At 47.8% G+C, this 18,090-nt stretch overlaps 1 protein-coding gene across 1 annotated transcript in view; it reads right to left on the reverse strand.

The window, feature by feature from the left end:
• LOC135824967 (myosin heavy chain, non-muscle-like) overlaps nt 1-15,228 on the reverse strand; it is a 33,123-nt gene extending 17,895 nt beyond the window's left edge. The window contains exons 1-11 of the mRNA XM_065337705.1: nt 14,446-15,228; nt 12,058-12,214; nt 11,624-11,651; nt 10,895-11,195; nt 9,806-9,869; nt 9,158-9,256; nt 8,495-8,731; nt 7,264-7,382; nt 6,008-6,160; nt 5,294-5,380; nt 4,022-4,105 (exon numbers count right to left, since the gene is read on the reverse strand). Of these exons, the coding sequence (XP_065193777.1) occupies nt 4,022-4,105; nt 5,294-5,380; nt 6,008-6,160; nt 7,264-7,382; nt 8,495-8,731; nt 9,158-9,256; nt 9,806-9,869; nt 10,895-11,195; nt 11,624-11,651; nt 12,058-12,214; nt 14,446-15,099 (1,983 nt within the window). The 5' untranslated portion in view covers nt 15,100-15,228. The remainder of the gene's footprint in view (nt 1-4,021; nt 4,106-5,293; nt 5,381-6,007; nt 6,161-7,263; nt 7,383-8,494; nt 8,732-9,157; nt 9,257-9,805; nt 9,870-10,894; nt 11,196-11,623; nt 11,652-12,057; nt 12,215-14,445) is intronic.
• Between the last annotated feature and the right edge of the window lie 2,862 nt (nt 15,229-18,090).

The following is an 18,090-nucleotide window of genomic DNA, read 5'->3' on the forward strand; positions in this document are numbered from 1 at the left end:
TTCTTCCAGCAGCGGATGAACAAATCTGGGACACGCGTCAGCTTGTCAGCCTTGTTCTGCTGGGACGGTACCCACTCAATGGTGACGGACAGCTTCGCGGTCGCGACAATGTCGTCGATGATGTTTAGTCGTCGGCGAACCAACACTTCGTTCAGCCCGGACACCTTGACACGCCGCTCATTGTTCAGGCACGACTTCACCCAGCCGTACACGGTCTTGGAATCAGTGACAAGACGGATGTTGCTGGCGTTCCATTCGACTGCCGTCGACAACCCACGTATTACTGCTTCCAATTCTGCGATGTTGATATGCTTCTTCTCGTCGGCATCGCGAAGCCAAGACTTGTCCTCCATGACTTCACCACCAACTTCGGCAACAATGCCATATGCGACATCAGACGCATCGCACCACACGGTGAGCTGCTGCTCGTTCACTGACGCATTCCACACGCCTGTGGCCGGATCCTCATCTTGGACGCGACTTGCTAGTTCGGCACAACAGGTTACCACATCATTGGGGACGTCATCATCCCAACCACCACCATCACGACATGCTAGGCGCTTCAGAAAGCTGCAGGCAGGTCGCAGCCACGAGCACACGGGATAGTGCGATACCAGTCGGCCGCACCACGAGAATACACCACGCTTGGTCAGCTTGCCACACTCGAGACTCACTCCGTCTCGACGCTTCCAACGGGTTTGACCATCTTGGCCCGTAAACAGCTGAAGTCCAAGTACTCGGGCGGAATTGGCGGGCTCAGCTGGCTTCGTGCGCAGGCCATAGCGCTCGAGGGTATCCGCAACAGCCTTTGTCTGCGGTTTCGGGACGTACAGATCGTCAACGTAATTGTCAACACCATCATGATCTCGCGTGCACCACTTGACTATCACGTCCATGAACTTTGGTGCAACGCTCAACCCGAAAGCCATGCGGGTCATCACGTACAGCTTTCCCCTCCATTTCACGCACTGATACCGTAGCAACTCAGGTGACATACGGACTTGCAGATAGGCCTTTCGAATATCCAACATCTCATACTCGTTGGCATCGTGCGTACGCCACTCACGCAACTTCTCGCCACACACGGAGGCATCCATACCGGGCTGAGACACGAGGGCACGGTTCAGCGCACGGTAATCGAGGCAAGGCCTAACAGGTGTAGTAGGCTTGTGCTCCTGGCTGACCGCAAGCCATGGCAGAATTGCAGCAGGAGCTCCATGTACCTCTTCATCATGCTCGATGAGCCATCCGTTACCGATCCAGGAGTCCACTTCTTGCTGGAACAGCTTCTCCTGATCATCGCTAAGTTTCCGGGGGTACTCCCCAATGCCGCTGCCGATGCGTCCGGTAGGTGGCTTGTCGTCCTTCCACCTCCATGCTGCCTGCCAACACTGCTCAGCTGCTAGCCACTTTATCTGACCATCCTCGACAGATAGCGTCACGTCCTCACCGTCTTGCACCACGCTAACATGCCGAGACGGGTGCTGATCCGGCGACTGCACAGCATCACTCACGACAGACGACACAGGCTCAGGGTCACTGGCGGTTGACGAACCAAACAACACGGACCGCAGATCACCTGACTCAGAGTACTGCAACCTGACGCCACCGATGGCACGGACAAGGTCAGATCCCAGCAACAGGTCAGCATTAATAACCGACAGCTCAGGAACTACAAACGCAACAACACGGGTAGGCGGCAAATTTACGGGTCCATCCAGGCGACGAATCGTTAGTGAAATTGACCCCGAAATCGGCAGGGCTTCGCCATCCAGGGCGAGGAGCTTCTCCTGCTTTACCGCCGACACTTGGCTGCACATCTTAGCCGCACGTATAAAGCCAGACGACACTAGCGTGCGAGCCGACCCGGTGTCCAGCATGGCCTCTCCACGGCACCAGTCATCCGGCTTGGCCGACTCCACGTCCACATAGATCCTCGGCAAGGGGGCAGCTTCAGTGGACACCGCACACAGGCACTTGTCACTGCTACTATGCGACGTACCAGCAGCCGCCACACGTTCTGCTGCCTTGGCTTCTCGCCACTTCCTTCTCTCAGGGCACGCTGGCTTTGCATGACCAGGCTGATCACAAAAGTGGCACACTACTGGTCCACTGAAACGGGGCTTCTGCTTCTTCTTGAACTCTGGGCAGTTACGCTGGACATGCCCAGGCTGATTACAGTTATAGCAGACAACAGTACTGCGAGCTGGTCGGTGTACACCTCCACTGTAACTACTGGTACTGGCACTAGCAGAAACGCTCTGGCTGAACCTGCTCGTGTACCGAGCATCGGTCTCACTGGCTCTGAGCGCACGCACACGCTCTAGACACGCAGGTATCGTCAGCTCTTGGCCAGCCAGTGACATTCTCAGCTGGCGGCCAAATTCGGGCTGTAGGCCAGCGACCAGTTGCTCGATCACGATCGGATCCTTGCTGGCGGTACCACCCGGTTTGTGCCCCGACAGCGCTGCATAACGCTGAAAATCGGCCACATACGCGTCGACACTTTCATCCACACGCAAACAACGGCGCTTGAACAAATCATACGCTCTGGACGGCGTCACACTGAACGCACTCACTAAAACTTTCTTGACCTCTGCTTGTTTGCTTTTGTCACTCTCTGCCATACGAGCAAACACTCGAAATGCATCGCCCTGCAAATATAAAGGTAGATGTTGCATGCGTGCATCTTCGTCGGACCATTCCTTGGCAGTGGCCAAAACTAAAAACTTTGCCCAGAATTCCTCTAGGTCTTTACCATCCTTGCCAGAAAACGGCTGGACAAGATACTTGGTAGACATGATTCACTCGAGTATTCCACGAACACACAGTAGGAACTCACAGTAGGAACTCACAGTAAGAACTCTCGTCTCACAAAATAAAATCACTACGACACTCGTACTCCGAAAACACTTTCCCGGCTCTTTCCCGGCTCTGTCCCGGGTTTCGGCACCACAAAGTTGTGGGAGAACTGGAGCTATCTAGTCTCTCTATCACCCCTCTTCGCCCAACACAACACACCAGCGCAAACGGCAGCCTCTTGGTGGAAATGTATGAATCACGAAAAATGCAAGTAGGAAAAGGAGAGAGAACAAGAAAAGAACAACAAGAACACAAAATCACCAGCACTTTGGCCAGGAAAAGACACGTCTAAAACATGGCGTCCAACATGGCGGCAGAGCAACCGATAGAGGCCCGTCGTGGCTGAAGCTGCTATTGCAGCGACAGCCATCACGGCCACCATTGAATGCAGAAAATAGATCAGAAAACGAAGTCGAGCAACAGCAACTCGAACGAAGCAAAGAAAACAACAAGACCAGCTACGCGACTACGCGCAGCAAGCAAAGGCATAGCGATGACATCATTAGTCACGCGTGAACACAGAATCTAGCATGCGCATGCAGCCTTGCAGGCGCTGGCGAAATAAATAATGAAGTCAAGACACAAATAAATAACACAACGAACGATCGTTGCAGGAAAACAATTACAATTCAAATATACTACTTCAAGGAAAGATGAGAAGTAAACGACTAGCACTAGAAGAAATAGAATAGAATATAGAACAAGGACAATGGAAGCGGACTACGGATGAAGCTACAATGAGGTAAGAGGCATGACACACTGATGACAGATGTCACCACAACAAATACATAACCGTAATGTTTGTCTACACACACATTGTATCGTCACACTACACACATTGTCATATTGTCACAGCTACAACAGGTTCTACTGCACAAAAAAAGCTCAAATCCCCTGGATAGAAAAAATCTAACAGTACTCCAAACCAGGAAACAGGAACCGCTCCTTCAAGACCGACAGTTCAAGTCCAAGATATCAAAGGGAATTATGCCTGATACTGTGCTATTTACTACTTCACAACGTACATGCCAGGCGTGCTCTGTTTTAAAAGTTATCAAATGTGACACCCCCACCCCCACCCCTACACACACTCACACATATACACACGACAGCCACTGGATATAAATCTCCACCTTATAAATTCCCCAGAGTCTCATACCTTCTCAATGAGATCAATGCAAGGCTGCAGATCCAATCCAAAGTCAATGAAGTTCCACTCAATACCTTCCAAACGGTACTCTTCCTGAGAACACACAAGCAAAAACAGAGAAAGAGGAAAAGGTGTAAAGCATTAGAGATAACTCATTGGTAGCGTCCCTAGAACAAAAGTGGATGAGCGCCAACCAACAACTGTACACACACTCACAATGGCGTAACCACTCGGTATTAACCCTTTCCGTGCTGGCCCCTTTTACTCCAGCAAACTGCCTTTCCAGCGCACTGACTCTCCTGGTGTCGTTTTCGCGCACAGGTCCGAACGAATTTTTCTCTCAATTCAGTTTACCTTGATGGATTTTCATCATCCTGGGCTTGTTGGAAAGATCAGGACCAAGCAAATCCATCCTGGTAGCTCTCAACTCAATATGCACAGTGGTGCAGCTTCTACGTCCTCTTGAAGCTACCTCACGATGCCTTGGAAAGGCACAGGAACTCGATCTCACATTCTTTTTCAGCTTCTTGCTCCAGGTCAGCCGATTTTCACGATTCAAACTGCGCTACAAAGCTAAGATCCACGTGCTTCCGCTGGTGTCCATTACGCATGCGCCGTGCCAAAGGGAAATCCCCTGGCACGCAACAGAAAACTGCGAATGCATGAACAAAAAAATTCACGATCGCTCAGTGCCGTGAATTTCGTGTTCACACCGTCGCCGCTCCGTCAATCTTTCTCCTATCGCGAAGAACTTTGTATCGCTGGAAAGCTGAGCTAGCTCCTTTCCAACGGTGTATCGATTGTCGCGATAGAATAATTTTTGACGGAGTTACGAAAGTTTGTACACTGATCTATGCACTGCGATGTACTGCGCAACTCCCATGACGTCTATAGACGTCATTAGTCGTTTGACATACAGCGCGCATGACGTCTATAGAAGTCACTAGCATGGAAAGGGTTAATAATTATTTACAAAACAGCAAGAATGTGTGAAGCCACAATGCTAGGCAGCATGTACACATAAGAGAAGACTTGCAACGTGCAAATAGTACAGGATGTGCAGTGTGCGTGCAGGTTTGCTGGTGTGGACGCGTTTCAGTGCAATCAAATTGTGCCATAAGTGGAATGAGTGTACGGAGGACAGTACACCTTGATCTGGACAAAACCTCTGCGTGGATCAGTGTGATTCCTGAGGCATACACAGAGATAAGCATGGTCTCTCTCTTTCTTTCTCCCTTTGTCACTGCCTCTGTCTCTGTCTGTCTGTCTCTCTGTACTAACCTGTTCCAGAATGAACATGGTATGGTTGAAAAGCTGCTGCAGCTTCTCGTTCGTGAAGTTGATACACATTTGCTCAAAGGAGTTCACCTGTGCAGGAAAAATCAATATTGACACGTATGCGCACGCACATTTACACACACACACACACACACACACACACACACACACACACACACAGCGACTTCGTCGATAACTATAAGAAGGTGGTTTGATCGCCACACTGCAGCTCACGCTTGTTAGTGAAGTGTGAAAACAAGCCGGCGACTAAAGCGAGGGTAGCAACCTTGTTACGAGCATTGGTACATGAAACCCCCCAGCATGCAGTGCAATGCAATGCCCGTTGTGTCCAACAGGTTTGTATACACTCTGTACAGACTACACCCTTGTTCAGCTGTCCATAGGAAAGAGTTTTACAAATCCGTTGATTCCCAAACCTGCTGAGAGCACTCAATGGCATCGACAGAGCTTAGAACATAGCATGAGGTGTCTGATGATTGCCTCGCAGCATGAAACTTGGAGTTACAACCGACCTGAACGTCCTCTGTTGAGTCTGCTATGTGTAAAGACTGAGTTTTTCGATTTTCATCTGATTTTCGCAAACTGTTCGTCCTTCTGTTTGTGTAAGAAAGAGTTTATAATATTATGCAGCATAGGTCTGGCATTGTGAGAAAGCAGAAGGTTTAGCTTGCCAGTGGCATCTGTTGCAGCACTGACCTTGAAGATCTCGAACCCAGCAATGTCGAGAATACCAATGAAGGAGCTACCCTTGCGAGACGTCCTGTCCAATGTCTTGTTGATACGGGTGACCAGCCACTTGAACAGACGCTCGTATAGCGCCTTGGCTAGGGCTTCGACAGAGAAACTGACCTGATGGCGAGAGAGAGAGAGAGAGAGAGAGAGAGAGAGAGAGAGAGAGAGAGAGAGAGAGAGAGAGAGAGAGAGAGAGAGAGAGAGAGAGAGAGAGAGAGAGAGAGAGAGAGAGAGAGAGAGAGAGAGAGAGAGAGAGAGAGAGAGAGAGAGAGAGCAAGAGGGAGAGAGCAAGAGAGAAGCAGAGAGAGAAGCAGAGAGAGCAGTAGAGCGAAAGGGAGTGAAGGGAAGAAAAAAACATATTCATTAAATGTACGACAAAAGGAAGACTGAATTGAGGATGACATATCCAAAATTGAAAAATAACTACATTGCCTCTTCATTCACAACCAACTGAACATGAAAATTCAGAGCTGTGATAAACACCCCTCTGCAGGCGGACCATGTTACAGTCAACTTCGCGAATAACGACAGAATTTCCATGCCCAGAGCAAAGTCCCATCTAACTGTATACATTTAACTTCGGATACAACGACTATCTGAATAACGGCAATTCGCGAATAGCGACATGCTTTTAGTGCCCCGAGGTCATATTCAACTGCTTGAATAACGACCTTCTGGGCTTTTGACAGCTATTTCAAGTACCTGTCATTCAGAAGTGCCAGAACCGATCCCGATGGATAAAGGCACACGTGCGAGAAGATGCAGCCAAGGGGAGGGTGCATTATTATTAATTTTATATTTTATTTGCTTCTAAATAGTTGGAGTGTTCAGCACAACTACATGTAGTTGTACATGATTGTACACGAATCATCATACATGCATGTCATGTACATGTCCCTGTTGATGGCTCCAACGGCTAATTTTTCAATCTATTTCCCTTCCATATTGACTTTATAGTTCCTTTCAATTGTAATATTAAAATAAAGTACACATTCGCATAGAGCATGAAAAGAGCTTCATTTTGATATGCATGTCATACTATACAAAATATGGGTTCACATACATTTAAATGGGACTTCGGGTATAAGGACACTTTTCTGATGCCCCGCCGAATGTCGTTATTCGCAAAGTTGACTGTATTTTCAAACAAGCACGTCGCTAGCTCCCTGACAATGTCATGGAGGTATGAAGCCAGCACCGGGGCAGGCCACAGTCCTTACCTGGGCTGTGGTCTGTGCCTTGGTGACGGTTTCCCTGCCGACTTTAAGGCGCGGTGTCAGCAGACTGCGCACGAACTCAGTGACGGAAATGTTGAGCAGATGACAGATCTTCTCGGCAACTGCAGGACGAAAAGCACAAGCGAGAAAACGTACACACATGCAGACAAGCACGTTGAAAATATGATTTCCGCTCAATGGGTTCTAAGCCCACAAATCCTCTGATGCGAGAGTAGTACGTATCGAGCCGGCTTCGCGGTTGGTATATGTTCTGCCCTAAAATAAAGGGGTATTCTTGGTAACAGAGAGGTTCCACATAACGTAATTACGTTAGTAAACAGCTGAATTTACTCATACGGTGTATGGGTGTCCATTTTTGCAATGCCAACACTGAAATATACAAGAAACGAGTTCAAAACAGATCCAAACACAGTAGGGTCACTAGGACCCATGCATACATGCATGCAGGGGAAAGTACAGTCCATTTCAAAACTATAGACGCGTACCTAGGCAAAAACCGTTATGCCAGCATCTATACCACATAAAATCTGTGATCACTTTGTGCATAAATTTTTCCAAATTGGGCGTCTGTTATCCAATCCTTTAGAAACTATATGAGAGTAATTGTGGAGCGATCCTGAGCAATATTCCGAAAACTATTCTCAAAAAGGTCCAGCCAAATTTGAAATATTTCAAAAACCCTACGCGTCTATAGTTTTGAAATGCACTGTAGGTGGCTGACTTCCTGCACCAGAATGGTCCAGTGCTGGCCGGGGACACGATAAAGACCTAGCCAGGGTCAGCGTCACTGGTACGTCCGGTGCGGCCATGGCCGTACCAGCCTTTACCAGCTCCAGCGTTCATGAGCTGCTCAGTGTGCAATTGATTATCAGGAAGTATGTAGTAGGTTATCCTCATACGCTCCTCTCTAGAGTCTCCCCCTGTTAAACTGTTTTCCGCGTCAAGTGAGCTCTACTGCGCTAGCTGCATATCTGTTGCTAGAGAAATGTGTAGCTGAAACAAACAGATATGAAGAATAGAGCTAGAGATGTATCCTTCTAGGAATTCGAAATTGGGCCTGGGGAAATAATCGGTCCTGTGGCCGACTTGGGGCCCCACCACCCCCCAGAAGCTGGCTCCGGGCCTGCTACCCTCCTCCCGCCTCTACACGCTTGGGGCACAGGGCTCCAGTCATTCCGCTGGAGTTCAAAAGTGCAGAACTGCTGCAGCTTACCAGACTGGTCGGGCAGCTGAGCCTGCTCAGTGCGATCCTCCACAAAGGAGAAGTTGCCAAAGTGCAGGCAGGCGGAGATGATGCGATGGATGGACATGACGTCGTCGCTGCCCAGGCCCAGCGTGTCAAACGCCTCCATGGTGATGTTGTACTCCTCGGCGTCGTTCACACCCGGCAGTGTGACATTGCCATTAGTCATGAACCTGTACTCGGTGATGTCGGCAAGCAGCAGCTCACCTGCACAGCAACAACAGCAACGTATGAACGTGTCATGTCAAAGAAGAATGAGAAGCACACACACACGCACGTACACACACACACGTACACGCACGCACACACACACACACCATGTACCGTGTACCATGCATACGCCCGTCGCAAGGGAAGCACGCAAATCTGCAAATGCACAGGATGTGCACCCCAAGATTTTCTCTTACAGCAAAGATAGCGAACAAGATCTGAATGAGACAGATAAAGACTTGCGCCAGATAACTGTCTAATGCACACAACTGGCGAAGCCATGTGAATCGACCACATGTACACATACTTGCACACACAAATACATGTACATGTACATACACATACAATCACACAATCCCGCATATAATGTTCGAGTAATTCCGTTGCCATATCAAAGCGCAAAGTTCCAATGTGCAAACTCACGCTTCAGGGCCTCGTCCGCACCGGCCATCATCTGATAGCAGAAATGAAACGTCCTCTCGCCTGGCGCCTGCCTAACGGTACGAGATTTCTCCAGGAGATCTGCACACACAGACACACAGACACACACACACACACACACACACACATATACACACACACACACACACACACACACACACACACACACACACGTGCGTGCACAGTCCGCCACAAGATGACAGAGCAGGAGAAAATGTTCAGAAAGTGATTTATACCGTACACGTACTATGCTGAAGAGATGAGGCTGTAAACATGCGGACAGAGACAAGACCACTACACGGTGCAATACAGCACAAAGCCATATATCCCAGATAAGGTATCAAGAAGCAGCAGTACCCAATCTGCTCTAGTCAGTTTACACTAGGGCTACCAGTATGTTTTGCACTACTTGAACAAAGATTGCATAGAGAAGAATACTACACAAGATCCAGCCCATCCTGCTACCCACTGTGAGTCGGTCGGTTCCGGATTGGTTGATGTGAACCTGCACATACGAGTGGGTTTGATCGATGTGGCGCAAAGATCTGACCAATCAAGCATACCCCTCTTCAATGGAGCTGTGATACCTCTCGTCTTCTCAATGAGAAAAAAACAAGAATGATAACTTACACGTTTCAATGTTGGCACCAGCTATGTATCCGTGCGCGTCAAAGTTGATACGAATGAACTTGCCCTGAACACACACACATACCGGTACACATACACATACACATACACACACACACACACCACACACACACCACACACACACACACACACACACACACACACACACACACACACACACACACACACACACCGGAGTTACATCACGACGGAATCATCAGATGTGTGCCAGTAGTGGAATTGCTCACGCCTACACAACAATCTCTGCGCTCGCCGATCCACCTCCCCCCCCCCCAACCATCCAATGACCCACGACACGTTTGCACCCGGCTGCGCACATAGCAAACATGGCAGGGTTACTGTGAAAGCCATTAGAGAGGTTCCGCACTACGTAAAGTTGAGCAACTTTACATTAGTGGGCGGGGAAAACCCGTGAATTCGCGAGTTTGCACTCCACTTACGGAAAGCTATCTACGTAGAGTACGTAGATAGGGCTCTGATAACGTAGCTGGTCCGTAAGTGGATTGAGGTACAAATTTATGACTCTCTCCCCAGGTCGATCTGGTCGTACACTGCCGCGTTCGGAGTTGCCAAGGGCAGCTACGTGATTTGAAAACTCCGTATGGCGGAACACAGATGCGCATGCAGTTTACGTAAGACTTTCCGTAGATTGACTACGTTTTTTACTAACGTAATTACGTTATGCGGAACCTCTCTATTATTCTAACGAGCCGCAGATATAACGATTGTCTACGCTTGACCAGTGTACGTGTACCAAAGACAACAATTCTCACTCATTCTCAACACTCGCTAACAACAGTATGTATAGAGTTATGTACAACGCTCTCCTTTATGTACAACGCTCTCCATTTTGACGACAGATTTCTCCTCGTTCACTCGTTAGATTTAGCACTTTGTTATATTTTTTTAAAGACTACACAATAGCTTGCTTACGACTGTTACTGTTACACACAAACTACGGATAACATGTAACATGTTGGTCCTTTCTTTTAAATGTAGTCCTTGGCTATCCATCCGAGTCTTACTTCATTATATATGTACGGCGTTTACAGTATATGAGAATGGACTTACAAATCGAGATGAGTTGTCGTTCTTGTCGGTCTTGGCGTTACCGAATGCTTCCAGTATAGGGTTTGCCTGCAGCAGTTGCTGTTCCATCTCTCCCTGGCACAGGTTACCCAGGCCGACCTTGTTCTTGAACGTCTCTGAGCGGCGACGGGTGTTACGGTTGTGCGTGCTGGCGCTGATGTGGATAGACTGCTGCTGCTGCTGCTGCTGACGTTGGGAGTCAGTTGGCTGACTACCGGCCACGTAGGCCAAGTACTGGATGACCTTCTTGGTGTTCTCCGTCTTACCAGCTCCGGACTCGCCGCTGAGTGAAGAGAGCGAAGAGAAAGCAACACACACACAAACCCATAGAAATGTTAGCACTCGCCTATGAATGCACCTCGCATTCTCTCTGTCTCTCTGTCCCTCTCTGTCCCTCCCTCTCCCTCTCCCCCTCTCTCTCTCTCTCAGTCTCTCTCTCTCTCAGTCTCTCTCTCAGTCTCTCTCTCTCTCTCTCTCTCTCTTTCTTTCTCTCTCTCTCTCCCCCCACCCCCCCCCCCCCCCCCTACACACACACACACACAACATGCAAATACTAGTATCTAGATACATAGTATAGACTATTCGCATAAGTAACCCGGTATCAGAACCTAGACTGAAACCGCACACACAATGGACACCCCAGAGGTGAATGAACGCCATTTAGACCCACCCTGTGCAGCAAACGAACAAAATAACCAGAGGTGAACTTACGTGCACAAAATAGACTGATTGGTGCGATCTGGAGACAGAGGCAAGCGAGAACAAAGGTACGATTTACATTCGGTATAGAATAGATGAGAGGCGCAGGAATCGGTGCACCAGGTGCAGCCAAAGCCGCACCGATAATTTCACGAAAAGGCGGTGAGGTGACAATAGTTTTTAAAGGATTGCAATAAACAGGTCATCTCAATAAAACCATCATGAAATGATGCTTCAGCTGGTTCTGTTTATTGCAATCCTTAAACAATAGTTTCATATTGCGCTTTTTGAAGCAATAAAATATGGGCTAGTTTGGTCGAATTTTCCGATTTTTCCGGGGGGGGGGCGCTACCCCCGCCTCTTCATGGCCGCACCGATGTCGAATACCTTCCGACTCCCCGGTCACACACACACACACACACACACACGTGTGTTCAGCAGCGCACCTTGCAGCATGGACCTGTAGGAGGCGTCGGCAATGGCGAACACGTGCGGGGGCATTTCCTGCCGCTTCTTCCCCTTGTACAGACCCACAACCTTCTCCGTGTAGATCGGTAGCTTCTTGTACGGATTGACGACAACACAGAATAATCCGGAATACGTCTGTACAGACAAAGAAGAGGAAATATTTAAAAAACGAGAACACATTAAACATCACCATTCAAGATATGAGTAGTTCACCAGCTGAATTTAGCTCATCCAAACTATACCTAGGGTTCCCTGTATTAAAAAGGCTTCGATGCCTGTTGGGAATTCCCTAGCAAAATAAAACAAAATTAAAATATATGATAGGGTATGGTGAGGGGAAAGTGGGTAGTGAACAACGCTCTCAAACCCCAGGGACGGCCGTGATCCCAGAAGCGCAAACCCCATACAATCGGGCGCAAATCCAAAAAAAACCAAATCGAGCAGGCCCGCTGTAGTGAGGACAGGCCCGGCGGAACCGGTCTGGTTTGTCTGGCCACCGTCCGACCAACATTTTGGCCACCAACGAGTGTTTACTGCTGAGGAGGTCATGTGTACAGTTGCGCTCGGTGAAATCCAACGCAGAGTGCATATTTGGCGCCCTCAGCTTGCACAGCCCTTGCCGCCCTGGAAGTGGCACGAACGCAGGCATTACGCAGCTGAACGTACACATGCAACAATACAGTGATGTAATCGGAACTGGTCCAGGGTACAGGGCGCCAGCTTTGCACTTTGGGTTGGATTTCAGCGAGCGCAACTGTATAAAAGTAACCTCCATATCATACACAAACTGTATGAAAGGCTAGGGTATAACAGGATCAATCGATAACTGCTTCCGCCAGTCCTGGATGAGATACTGGACTGCACTATAAGCACAGCAGGCTTTTCACACATGCATCCCATTGCAATGTACGCCTTTACTCAATAAGTACCCAAGTCAGGGTGACGCTCGAGGTCCCCCAATGCAGAGAGCATCTCACCATGGCGGATAAAAGGCAGGTGTTTGGGCAGCATACAGGAATCAACCCGTATGCAATAGATGATATGCCAAATAACGTGCAACTAGACTTGGGAGGGCATTGCAGAGTAGTTGCACACATAGTTCAATGTCATACGGCTACCTGTGACTAGTATTCCTGCAGAGCTCAGGGCCTACCGTGTACACATTGTAGTATAATGTGTATGCAACTTGTGTGCAATGTCCTCAAGTCTAGTTACACGTTATTTGGCATATCATCTATATATACATTACGGGCACGGGCATTATACTAAATGAAGGCAACAAAAGAAGACTGCATTCACTGCTTTACGGACTGGCTGACTGAGCAACCCTCAGACAGCACACCCGTATCCATACTGGGACAGTGCCAAATTTGGAGCGCCATGCTAGGGCAGTGTGCCATATTTGTCACCACACCATGTGCAAGCCCCCGGTGTGCTCCATAAAATAATTCCCACAAGAGTGCACATGGTACCGGGGTGCATAGAGTGTTCAACTCCTGCATGCGGCATTGGCTCGGTGGAATTTCAAGTCGACGTCGTTTTCATGATGCGATTCCGAACTATGCAAAATGTATGGTAGAGGTAGTGTAGATCCAGGATCCAGATGTTTTGACTTTAAAGTAGGGGTGAAAGTAATAGTTGGCACTGAGATCCCGAGTTCGAGTACTCTGATTTCCTCCGATCGAATATTCGAGTATTCTTGATATCCTAAAAACCGCACACCAAGTGCTTTAAAATTTACATGGTCCAACCCTGATTGAACCGACTGACAGACCTTTTCTCGGGTGTATTGGTTGGTGGTTCATTTGGGCTCTCTCTACTCGTGTACAAATGTTCACCACACAGTCTGCACATCAATATCTGATGACTGCTGCTCTGAAACTGAAGACATCTGTGGTAAATGCATGTACCACGTATGAGCGAGTACTCTGATTTATTCCGAGTACGAATATATTTGAAAAATCCAAACGAGTATTCGAATATTCGGTATAATTGTTTCACCCCTACTTTAAAGTGAGGTTTTTTAGGTTTGACTCAGCCATACTTGTCACAATGTGCTCCCAAAAGGCAGCAGGAGCATTTCATCTAAATAGACTGTGTAGGATGAGTATGGAAATGTTCAAGATTTCCACGACCCTTTATTTGAAATATCAAGCCGCACCCGACTTCCAGAATGGATATTGTCTAATTCAAGGTGTGATGACTTGCTATTTGGACCCCGTGGTATATTGATGAATCAAACTAAAATTTACTTGTCCAGTACAACACACGGGCGCCCACAAATTTACCAGAAAATATTAATTTTGAGAGCAATAAAATACGTGAAGACAATACATGTACTACACACAAAATAACCATCAACTTACATAGATCAGGTCCGAGAAGTATCTTGATTTCAAGTTGTGCAAAACTGATCCTTCGTTCAGGCACGTCAGCTCCGCCATATCCTCCACCTTGTCATACTTGGGCGGGTTCATTTTCTGAATGTCATCCTGATTGACTGCGGCTTTGGATTTGTCCGCCAGCTCCACAATCACTTCATCCGAGCCAGCCTTTTCCTGGACAATACTTCCAGTGATGAAGCCATGCTCGGCATGCGGCACCCAAACAAGCCGCTTTGCGGCCCATTCGGAGTGAGACGTTGCCGACAGGCCATTCTGCGAAGATGTCTCCGCTTTCAAGTATTTGAGGTCGGAATCATCCATACTTGGGAGGTGTGTCAGAGCACCACGGCCGTACTGGCTTGCAGGCTCACCAATGCCAGAACTCTTTTTGCTACTAAACAATGTGCTCACTCCCCAAGGAAACCAAGACCATGTCACAAACTTTGCAACACCAGCAACAGCAACACGCCACAAGAAAAGTTTGAGCGCCACCCAAACGTTCTTGCCAACGTCGACGTCCAGCCGAAATAGGATCAGAGGAAAGTGGTAAAATGTAAAAGCAAATGCCAAAAAGATGCAAAAGATGCCAAAACTGGCACAAGTGGCCTCGCCTGGAAACCAGTCCGTGTGCTGCATCGGCTGATTCGGCTCTGACCCCTAGCGATTGCGTGTGGTAGCGAATGCCAGCATCGCGGCTAGGGTATAAAATCTCGCCTTTCCGTCCGCTATCGGAACAGGGAAGGAAGCAAGCACAGGGCCTAGCGCACAGTACTGGCAGTAGGGGTGCGCTCTGCGTTCGTCAGGCTGTATCGATCGACGATCATGCATTCATCAAGACTTCACTCATACGAGCGTAGTCATACTCTACGCAAGGATGTGCGTACACAGTACCATGCGGTACAATGTGTAGCTACAAGCTTGAAAAAGAGGACTCGACGCCTTGATATCGATGTCGCTTGGCAAAAACTTGCAACATGTGGCAAGCTGAAACTACAACTACTTGATCAAGTACAATAATGCACATTAGTACAATGATTGTACACGTATTGTACTGCTACTACCAAGAGTACATAATACTCTTGCTACTAGTACTACTGAAGCAGTGAAGGATTTTTCAGCATAGAACTGTAGCAGAAGGGATAATCTCTTCCACCGCAAAGACTGTCTGTAGTGTGTAAAGTCATGCAGCCCAAGGCATAGCCGGCCATAGATAGACTCATACTGACTGTCATAGCACTGACATTACAATCATGACTGTCATGGAGTCACGACTCACGAGTCGCGAGCCAGCGCAGCTGTAGTGGTAGTGTAGTAAGTGTAGTGATGCTTGTGCTCGGCTCAGCTCAGCACTAGTACTAGTAGTAGTGGTGCCACTAGCCCAGAGAGTGCGAGTGCGGAGGAGGTGGGATCAGCATGATCGATCAAGCCAGGCCAGCCAGCTACAGTAGAGGGTAGGCGCGAATCGTTTTTATTTCAATCCAAATGAGCAACAGAAAGAGAAACCATCAAAGAGAAGGCATAAAGCAACAGCAAATGAAAGTATGCGAGAGACACCCAATTTCTAAAAAGAAGAAAAAGAAAGAGAAAAATAGTGAGTACAGTAGAGGGTACTCGAAGTAGTAGTAGTCAGGGAGTCGTAAAGTATTTTACGACTCCCTGCACTGGTAGTAGCTGTAGTAGTACCAAGAGTAGATCTACTCTTGGTAGTACTAGTAGTATTTATTATTTTGATAGGGAAGGCCCTACAGACGTTGCCGTCTTTACAGGGAACCCTAAGTGCTCTTTAGTATTTTACAGAGCGAAACAAAAACGGATAGATGCTCAACCTGACGACACGAGACAGGCAGAGAATTCCACATGTCAGCGCCAAGGAAAGAAATAGAGAACATGCCATATCTAGTGGTAGCGGCAGGCAAAGAAAGTGAAGAGAAGAGAATGATTGCCCACTAGTGCGCCTCTGGGTGCAAGTAGCAGCCGACTGGAGGGTGAACATTGAGGAAAGAAGAGGACTTGTAAGCTTATGAATACAGCGGGTAGATCTACATGTTGTTAGTTTGACAGAATGAAACAAGGTGGAGGACACCGTGTTCGGAAACAGTGACTCAGTCACTGCAACCATCCACGGTTGGTAGAGCCCCGGTTCGTTGGGAACATCTGAACCATAATGTTATGGGTGTTGAACCCGGTTCTGACCCTCATTATGCTAGGGAGCTTTTTAGACTTCTCCTAACGTTTATATAACGTCAGTCGTGTACGCACGTGTATTCTTTGATTGCTCCTGGATGTCGTCCTGATTTTTTGGTATTTTATTATATTAAGGATTTCCCAAAGGCTTTGGGCCTGTCGAGGGGATCTCCTGCAAGAAGAATGAAATGACAACTTTATGTAGAGAGAGCAGTTAATCGAGGATAGGCTAAGGAAATAGATCGAGGCATACAAAATCTGGTAATTAAGGAGTTGGGATACCGTCAGTGTAATGAATAATTATATCGATAGTCTTAACTCCTTTTTTCTTCCAACTACTTCTGCCCATGGCGTCCCTCTCTCAGCTCGTCAGCTGACAACAGTCACTGTCACGATACTATCGTGAGAAGGTGCTCTCTGTAGACGAGGTTGGTGATGTCCCGACGCGGCCATGGGTAGGCCTTCACCACGTCGGAACACCCCGACTACACGTTGGTTGTCCCCGAGAGCTATTAAACTAATGTTTCAAACCTTTATTCTCACGATAGCCAGTGGCCAATAAGAGATCATAGTGAAAGAAAGGAGAACGAGTGATGTAACTGTTGTTGTGACGTTATCTAGTACTGTTGAACAAACTACTTGAATTTTGACTTCTTCCACAATTATTGTTTCCTCACAATCCTCAATCTTCAAATTTAATAAACTACATGTACCTCAATTTCATCACACATTTTGTTAGCTACATGCATGTTCGTACACACTTCAAAAAATTAACAAGCTGCTGGAGTTACGTCTTACCTCCGGCGTCAACTGGCGTTATACCATGGCCTCTGGTGAACGACGTACAGATGTGGTCCAGCGGAAGATACTTTTTCTTATCCCTTCACAAAGAACTAGTTAGTAGGAATGAGCACAGTTCAGTCGACAAAGCAACTATTTAATTGAGCAATGTTAGGCCCGGGAGTAAGGAAACTACGTGATATGCGACTGAGGTAGAAACAATGCGTGGTAGCCCTGTGAACTACATGTATAAAAGATGAACTAGCGTGCTCAAAGAAGCAGCCAACCGCGGTTGGCGAGTGTATGGGCGAACCACAAAAAAAGAAGAGCAGCCAGCCGGTTAACCGCGGATGGAACGGCGAGTTCATTGGCATTGGCATTGGCATTGGCGAGGGCATTGGCGAGGGCATTGGCGAGGGCATTGTTTGGCGAGGGCATTGGCATTGGCGAGGGCATTGGCATTGGCATTGGCATTGGCATTGGCAGACGCCTACGACCTGTTTGCGGGTTTGGGAAAATTGAAGTAATTAGTTCACTCAGTCACGTGACTCACGTATTAATGTTTCATGCTGTCAAACCAACATCATGACTGTGTGAACTATAACAAGGTTTATCTAATACTACCGGGTAGTTCTGTACTAAATAGTGGTTGCGACTTGGGCG

Source organism: Sycon ciliatum, chromosome 9 (assembly GCF_964019385.1).
Source record: "Sycon ciliatum chromosome 9, ocSycCili1.1, whole genome shotgun sequence".
NCBI classification, from domain to species: Eukaryota; Metazoa; Porifera; class Calcarea; order Leucosolenida; family Sycettidae; genus Sycon; species Sycon ciliatum.